This window comes from Lipotes vexillifer, unplaced genomic scaffold (assembly GCF_000442215.2).
Source record: "Lipotes vexillifer unplaced genomic scaffold, Lipotes_vexillifer_v1.1 scaffold150, whole genome shotgun sequence".
NCBI lineage: Eukaryota > Metazoa > Chordata > Mammalia > Artiodactyla > Lipotidae > Lipotes > Lipotes vexillifer.
This window is the reverse complement of record NW_006792921.1, coordinates 6,223,673-6,232,637: the sequence shown is the minus strand read 5'-3', so window position 1 is coordinate 6,232,637 and position 8,965 is coordinate 6,223,673. Positions and strand designations below refer to the sequence as shown.

The 8,965-nt window shown below is 56.7% G+C and overlaps 1 protein-coding gene across 1 annotated transcript in view; it reads right to left on the bottom strand.

Annotated features, from left to right (window-relative positions):
- Positions 1-8,965, bottom strand: part of MINDY4 (MINDY lysine 48 deubiquitinase 4) — a 100,755-nt gene that overhangs the window by 7,878 nt on the left and 83,912 nt on the right. The window contains exon 16 of the mRNA XM_007466106.1: positions 2,761-2,824. Coding sequence (XP_007466168.1) covers positions 2,761-2,824 — 64 coding nt within the window. The remainder of the gene's footprint in view (positions 1-2,760; positions 2,825-8,965) is intronic.

Below are 8,965 nucleotides of genomic sequence, written 5' to 3'. Positions count from 1 at the left end.
AGAAAGAGTGGCTCCTGACCTCGGGCGTCCGGGTCTAGAGGGGGGACCAGTGCGGGCCTGCACGCCTGAAGCACAATGTAGGATGTGACTGGGGCTATAACAATGTGTGCACAGAGCACTCGTGGCCCACACTGACACAGGACCACATGACTGAGTCGGAGCCGCTTTGTGGACAAGCGGCATTTGGGTGGGTCTCGAAGTCTTAGATATTTTTTTAATAAGTTTTTTGATTCTGAAATAATTTTAGAGTCATAAGAAGTTGCAAAAATAGTACAGGGAGTTCCTGTGCACCCTTCACCCAGCTTCCCCCAACGATAACATCTCACATAACCAGAGCGCATTATCAACACCAGGAAGCTGACAATGGGGTGACACCAGTAACTCAGCTCCAGGCCGTATTGGGATTTCACCAGTGAGGGCGGGGTCTTCAAGGGGGGGGGGAGGAAAGGAGAGGATAGCAGGGGCAGGGAGGAGCAGGCAGGCGGGCCCCAGCCTGGGTTCCCGCTCTGTCTCTGCCTCTGTTGGCTGCATGGCTGCACGACTCATGCCTCGCACCCGACAGGCCAGCAAGCCTGCCAACCCCAGAACCAGGAGACGGTGACTTGTGGAGCTATGACCCACTGGCCATCTCCTTTAGCCAGTGCCTCTGGCACTGGGTTGGCTGCAAGGGCCCTTCCTCAAGCAGAGCATCCAGGGCTCCAACTTCCTGTCAGGAATGTGGAAACAGGCTCGCAGCTGGGAGAGGATTTGCCCAGGCCACACAGCGGCTTAGTGACAGAGCCGGACTCCCATCCTTACTTTCCAGCTCCCTTTCTGGTGTCCCTTCCCTCTCCCCTCACTTGTTACCCTCAGGGTACCACCTGGCCAGCCAAAGATTCAAAACGGAGGGCAACCGCTAAGTACGTGCTGCCCTGCTAAGGAAGGATACACGCGAGCCCAGCCTTAGCGCTGGGGCAGGAGCTTCTGTCTGACTCCTTCTGCCAGGGCTGGCGCTTGCGTGAGGCCAGGCCGCAGGAATCTCCTCCATGATACGTGGGAATGGCCATAACAGCCCTTGCCCATCATAAACTCTGGAGGGCAGAGTTCACAGAAGTGTTTTCCCCGGAATTGTGAGAGTGATGCGCAGGTTAATAAACCCCTCCGTCAACCCCAGGATCCCTGCCCCAGAGGTAGTAAAAGAGGCCCCTCTGATGGCCGCAGAGGGGCCCTCATTGGAGGGAGATACCGAGGGGGCCTCACTGTGTTCTTGCAGAGGAAACGAGAAAGAATTTGGAGGAAATGTCTGCTCTGAGATACTGCACCTCAGGGCCAGCAGCTGCCTAAGAAAGGCATGGCCTTCAGACACATTCAAGTGCTCCCACTGGGTTTTCAAGGGGGAGAAAAGGTCCTGCTGCCCATCTGGGATGTGTCTCAAAACCTTCCTCAGAGCAGGAAGCCTCCTCAAAATTGGGGGAGAAATAGTGACAGGACGCTCCCTGCCCCTAGATTCAGAATCACACAGTGGCAAAGCTTAGCGGTCATCTGGTTCCTCACTACTCAAAGTGTAGTCCGTGGGCCAGCGGCATCACCCTTCCTGGAAGCCTGTTAGAAATTCAAAACCTCAGGCCCTAGCCCGGGCCCACGGAATCTCAGCCTGCTCTTCAGCAAGACGCTGCGGGACTCGTGTGCACAATCAAAGTTTAAGAAGCACCGATCTAGTCCAAATGCTTCATTCTACAAATGAGGAGACCGAGGTTCGGGGAGGGGAAGAAAGTCACTCCAGCTCATGCCGCAAGTGAAACTGCCAACAATAGCTCAGAATCCAGCCCCAGACTCTGTTCTGCATCCTCTGTACGCCGCTTAACTGCCCACCCCTGGGTCACACCGCTCTCTGACAGCGCGTCGGGGAGCTCCCACGGGGAGCACGGGCACCCAGAGCAGGAGCTGGACCACCACTGGCCGTCGCTCAGCCTGAAACCTTTCTCTGGGGGGTAAGCAGCAGCCATCCTCACATCTCCTTGGGTGCCTTGGACAAACCACAGGCCCCAAGCTGGCCCTTGCACGGTGCCCAGGTATGTTTTCAGGACTGGCACAAGTGAGCCAGGACCCCTAGGACAACTGGGTCCTCAGCTGGGCCCAGCAGCCAGAGCAGCTCCGCTCAGCCTGTCTGTGCTACACACGCCGCCCCCAGATGCACTGAGGGTCAGATTTAACTGTGGCCCGGTGGCCGCTCAGGAGGCCTTGCCATGCAGAGAAGGGCTCAGACAGTAGTCATGTGTAGCATTTGGCTCCAGTCCCGACACTCGCTGATAGGATCTGAAACAGATCCCTTTCCTTGTGCCACCGGGTGACTGGGAGGATCGATGACAAGCAGTTGTGCGAAGGGACCCCCTGCCTTCCACGAAGCCACTTGAGGGCCCCTTTGTGAAGATGCAGAGGGGTGGGTCGTCATAAAGACAGTGTGCTATACAATCGTAGGGTGCCATGGCCGTCGTCCCCGCAGCTGGGCCTGGGCCTCCCAGCCTATGCCGGGGCTCCGGGCTGGGCAGCACCTGGCTCTGCCTCTCTTGCACCTCCTGCAGCTCCAGGCACACAGATCGGGTACAGCAAACTCCAGAAACAGAAGTTAACCCGAGTTCCCTTTCGAGGTCTCCGTGAGGAAGAAGCCCAGCAGAGGCGGGACACGAGAGCTGCTTGGGGAGTGCTGGCAGGGGCAAAGACAGAAGGCAAGCGCAAGGGAAAGAAGCACCTGACCACCCCACGCCCCACCGCGGCCCTGACCTGCGTGCAGTATCCGTGTGCTCCAATCAGGTGGCTGGTGGGGACGTCGAAGTCCTGGCGGACGCTGGAGAGCAAGAAGAAAGGGCTGTTAGCACACCTCTGCCTGATTCAGGATGCCGGGCAAACCTCGAGGGTGGCCAGGGCCTCCCCTCGGGTTCCAGGCTGAGGCCCCAAATTCCGGATTTGGCGGGAACCTGAGCCTCTGTGCTCTGTGCCATCCCTGGGGCTGGAGTCCGGGGCTCACTCTGCTCTGGGCAGTGGCCTCTACTCTGGCCTGCAGAGGGCCACCAGGCCCTCGGCAGACACCAGAGGTTCGTGATGGAAGCATGCCACAGCAGAAAGGGCCCTGGGTTTGGAATCCACGTCCTGCATTCACACTCCTACTGTCGCTTCCTAAGGGTGGGGGCTGGGACATGCCCTGCCACCTCCAGTCCTCGGTCTGCAAGTCGGTTAAATGGGAGGAACAGCCTCTAATGCCTCCTTCAGTCCTAAAACAACAGCTGCCACCACCTGGGCATAGACCCCGTACCAGGCCGAGTACAACTATTATTCCCTAAACCCTGAGAGAAAAACCGAGGCTCAGAGAAGAATTGACGTGCCCAGGGCACTCAGCTCGTGGGCGATGGAGCTGGCAGGGCATCTAGCTGCCAGTCTCCAAGGCCTGTGTTCCCCCCGACCCTAGATCACCTCTGTGGCTCCACCTTCAGAATGGGGTCCCCCTAAGGGCACAAGGTGAAAAGCCCCTTTGCAAAAAGAAACCCCACCAAACTGAAAGAAAGAGATTTCTAGGGCTGTATGCTACTGGGGGCCAGAACGGTGCAGTGTCAGGTCAGCAATGGCCCTGTCACATGTGAGGCCAGCACCAGGAGGCAAGCCCCCTGCCCCCAAATCTCAAAACCATCCTACCGTCTAGAAAGCCCACCATTAGGACATTATTATTCCTTTTTCCCCAAAGTAAATCCCTCGGGAGACCAAGCAGTATTGTTGAACAGAGCCGTGGGACAGACGGGTGACAGGAAAGGAGCTCCCACCTACAGACCGCACTCAGAGGACAGCATTTCAAACCTCCAGCCACCCAGTGAAGTAGGAATTACTTTATTTTACAGACATGGAAAGAAGCTCAGAGAGGTAACGCCAGGGGGGTGATGTGAGGCCAGGGAGCTGGCTCACCCCACTGCTGCCCACCCAGCACGGGCTACATCTGCACCCTAAAGAGAGCACCCAGGGGTGGCCCAGAGGTAGGAAGAGGCAAGCAGTCATGACGTTTGTTTTTCCTTTTAGTGGAAGAGAAGAAAAACCTGGTCTCACTTTTATGCTTTAAATCTCAATCTGCCGTAAGTCCACAAACCTAAAACACGCACTCTGGTCCCAAACGAGCTAAGAAACTCAAGCTCCATGACTCCATAGCAGAAAGGCTTTCTTGTGGATTTTACTAACTGTGGCCAAACAGGGACCAGGTTTGTGGTCCACACGAGAAGACGGGCTGGGTTGACACTGCAGGGCCCAGCCGAGAACCACGGAGGCTGGGGGTCCTCAGGAAGGGCCTTGGAGGCTGGCCTGCCAGAAACGACCCAGCGGGCCTGGGAAGGGGCCAGCTGGGGGGACGGGGGGACAAACGGACGAGGCCGGCGTGTGGCTGGCACTGGCCTGGGCAGAAGAATTGATGGAAATGCTCCCTGCGGCATATATACAGGCATCTTCTGAAGGGAAGAAAATAGCCTCTGAGGAGCCCTGGGTGGACTGATAAGGATCACTGGCCCCAAGCCACCCCGAAGCTTTCAGAAGCAGTCTGATCTTCTCACAGCCTCGTGTTCACCCAGTGGGTTTGAGCGCCTGCGTCAGCTGAGAGCAGAGGGGCGGGCAGAAAGGACAATAGGAGGAAATGGTAATTGCATCCTTAGGTGCAAACACGATGGGAAATTCAGAAGTAGGCTCAGATCTTAAAAAGGAGGAACATCTGTATTTCATAGTAGGGCATTTGGGAGACGCCAAGGAGCGGCTTATAGCTTAAGAGATTTACAACTTTGGCAAATCTAGATGCCCAGACCTCGCTCTAGGGGAAATCCCTGGAGAGCTGAGTGTGAGGAACAGCGGCTTCTGCTCTGTCCCAGAGAGGAGGTGATTCACACGGCGGGGCCATCACCAGACCAGAGTTCTAGCCCTGTCTTGCCGTGTGGCCACAGACCTCTCCTCTCTGGGGCTCAGTCTCCCCTTCTGCAACACGAGGGACTTGCACAAGGGCAGGCAGTGTCCTGGGAGCAGGGGCTGAATCCATGGAGGGGCTGCCTGAGCTCTGAGGTTCCTACTTTCTGGGCTTCTGAGCGACAAGCTGTATGGGCCCTCCCCTGGGACTGACCATTCCAGTCTAAAGAGCAGCTTATTCCTTCCACAGTCCTCCTGGGAGCTGGACAACACTGGGCCCCAGAAGAGTTCTGCATAGCCCGAGGACCCAGGCACCAGGCTGGGTGAGGGGGAGCCAGGGCTTGATGAAGTCTGCCCCCTGAGACTGTCCTGCACTGGGGAACACTTTAGGGAACAGGAGCTTGCCTGGATTTTAGATTGCAGGAAGCACAGAGTGGGGGGAGCCTGAGTGGACTTGCCCAGGGCATGGAAACTTACGAGGAAGGGCTTGGCCCTGGCTGCCCTGCCGCCAGCCTCCTCAGCATTCTGGAAGCCAAGGGCCAGAACCTGGACCAATGGTCTGGGGTGACGGCCTGACCCTGGGGGTGTCCAGTCCACCCACTGACAGAGGAAGGGGCTCTGCCCAGGATGCCAGCAAGGACGGTTTCTCCCAGCTCTGCCCCCATCGGGAGGTCCCAGAGACACTGCACTGCACCAAGAAACGGAACAAAGAGGACATCAGGGCTGGCAGAGCCTCCGGGGCCCAGCATTTTGCAGGTGGGAGAATGGATGGCTAGAGAAAGGACACAGCTGGCCCAGGGCTAGTGACAGGTGTCAGCCCACATTCAGGCTGAAGCCGGTCCTAGAACTCCACTGCCTCTGTCCAGCCCGCCCTCTGGCACAGGGCTCAGAGGGGCAGAGGTTCTGCCACTGAGCAGCTTACAGCACCCGGGCCTCAGATCTGCAGAGTCTGTGGTCTCAGACGCTTTCAGGGACACTGTCCTCCCTAAAGTCTTGTGACGTCAGCGGGCAAGAGCGGCCATCTCTGTCCTACTGATGGGGAAACTGAGGCCCAAAAAGGAGAGGGGACTTGTGGTCACACAGAGTCAGGGACTGTGTCCCTGGCACCAACATCACACTGTCTGGGGTGGCCTGAAACACGTGATAGTCAACCCGGTCGGCCAGCTCTAGGCAGGTCCCTGAGCCCTGAAACCCCGGTCCTGGTCCCCACCCTCCCCGGCTGGGACACAGCTTGTCCCTTCCCTCTGAAGCTTCCCCAGCACACGACTGAACATATGAATCTGGGCATTTCGTGCAGAAGTTTCTGAATAAGAAGGAAAATATGTCCAAGTGGCCTACAAATATGGTTCTGGTCTACAGCCAAAATTCACCTAAAATCAGTGTCTACAAGAGGAGGGGTCAATGGCCAGCTCAGTCCTGGACTTGGCTGAGTGACCTCGGGCAAGTCAATGCCTCGCTCTCAGCCTGTGTCTTCATTTATAAAACCAGAGGCCTGGAGCAAGGGGTCTCCGGGGACCTTCCAGGATGTGAACAAGTGTGCCTGGCCCACGACTCTGATATTTAAAACATCATGCCTAAAATAGTTGGTAATTAACCGGGGAGGACCCAACCAGCCACCTCCCCTCCACCTGACCTCTAGGGCACCGGGCCCGGGGCACCACCACATTCCACTGGGTCAGCTCCTGCCTGTCCCTCCCAGGACACCCTCCCCCAGAGACTGCATCTTCCACTGCACTCCCTGCCACCTGCAGCGGCTTCCAGAAACAATCACCCATTGTTTGGTGGGACTTCTACTGACTCTCGAGGACAATATCAACAGCGAAAGGACAGCTGTGGAACAACTAAGAGAACGTGGGCTCTGAAGTCAGGGAGCCTGGGATTCAAATCCAGCTGCTGCCGCTTACCAGTTGCTCCCCTTTCTGAGCCTCAGTTTCCCCACCTGTAAAATGGGTATGAAGACGCCTCCTTCTATTACAGATTGCTGTGAGAACTGAATGAGATGAACTATATAAAGCATTTGACATTTGGTAAATGTCACTTCCATTTTCCTGCGATACCAGCGACGACGACAACAACAACAACAACAACAAAACAATGACTGAGAGTCACGATTCCTGCAACCTCCACTATTCGTATCACGGCCAAAAACCCAGAATAAATGGAGTCTCCGCTCCCAGCGATTGAACTGTGGCCATGAATATCTGAAAAGGAGTTGGATGTGGCCAGATATTGACTATTTTCTCAGAAACGTCGACAGGGAACGGACAGTGAGTCAGAATACCTGGGTGTCAGGCCCCCTCTGCCACCTGCGCTGTGTGAGCTTTGGCAAATTTCTTTCTACCTCTGAGCCTTGGGTGTGTCATCCCCTGATGGAGATAACAATAACCACCTCAAAGAGTCGTTGCAATAAGGGCTGAGGCCATAAAAAGGCCTTGCAAACTGCAGACAGCTCCACAGGTTAGAGGGCACGGGTATTATTTCCATTCTGCAGGCACAGGCCCTAAAGAGGAAGGGGACCCAGGAAGCAGGGCAAGGAGCGTGGATGGAGAGAGAGGGAGCTGCCTGGAGAACGGAAGAGAAAGCAGAGATGCCCAAGCCCTTCCCCCATTGCCTTCCACCTCACCTCCCCCAGTCCTCTTCCACATGCCGGCACCTTCCTTCCAACCGCGCGCCTCGAGGAGCCCTTCCCTGCAAAAACCCCTCTGCTAGCCTTCGCCTGCTTCGTTCTTGCTGCCTGCCGCAACCCTTCCCACATAACGCTCACAGCCCTGCTAACTGTCACCTCCTCCACAAAGGGACACCTCCCTTGCCCCAGAGAGATGTGCCCCATCTCCCTGCAGACATCCCCTTCCTAAGAGCACCCACCCCCTGCTTTTCGGGTACCAGCCTTGCCCCTCCAGGTAGCAAGGACTTGGATGGCCTGGGTTATGTTGTGTCCGTCTGGCCCCATGATGCCCAGAACTGGGCCCAAACCCTGCAGGTGCACAGCAAACGGGCCCTAAATGATGTGAGCCTGCCCAAACCCAGCCCTGCGGAACGGCTTCTGGAAGCTTGGTCCCAGGCCGTGTTTGGAGGCAGGCAGAAGCAAGCTTCCCACCCGAACGGCTGAAGCTGGCCTGGAACAAAAGATTCTTTCAAAAGGTTAATGGCTTGGGTGGGATGGGCAGGGTGGGAGGGAGGCGCAGGAGGGAGGAGATATGGGGATATATGTATACGTACAGCTGATTCACTTTGTTATAGAGCAGAGATAACAATAACCACCTCAAAGAGTCGTTGCAATAAGGGCTGAGGCCATAAAAAGGCCTTGCAAACTGCAGACAGCTCCACAGGTTAGAGGGCACGGGTATTATTTCCATTCTGCAGGCACAGGCCCTAAAGAGGAAGGGGACCCAGGAAGCAGGGCAAGGAGCGTGGATGGAGAGAGAGGGAGCTGCCTGGAGAACGGAAGAGAAAGCAGAGATGCCCAAGCCCTTCCCCCATTGCCTTCCACCTCACCTCCCCCAGTCCTCTTCCACATGCCGGCACCTTCCTTCCAACCGCGCGCCTCGAGGAGCCCTTCCCTGCAAAAACCCCTCTGCTAGCCTTCGCCTGCTTCGTTCTTGCTGCCTGCCGCAACCCTTCCCACATAACGCTCACAGCCCTGCTAACTGTCACCTCCTCCACAAAGGGACACCTCCCTTGCCCCAGAGAGATGTGCCCCATCTCCCTGCAGACATCCCCTTCCTAAGAGCACCCACCCCCTGCTTTTCGGGTACCAGCCTTGCCCCTCCAGGTAGCAAGGACTTGGATGGCCTGGGTTATGTTGTGTCCGTCTGGCCCCATGATGCCCAGAACTGGGCCCAAACCCTGCAGGTGCACAGCAAACGGGCCCTAAATGATGTGAGCCTGCCCAAACCCAGCCCTGCGGAACGGCTTCTGGAAGCTTGGTCCCAGGCCGTGTTTGGAGGCAGGCAGAAGCAAGCTTCCCACCCGAACGGCTGAAGCTGGCCTGGAACAAAAGATTCTTTCAAAAGGTTAATGGCTTGGGTGGGATGGGCAGGGTGGGAGGGAGGCGCAGGAGGGA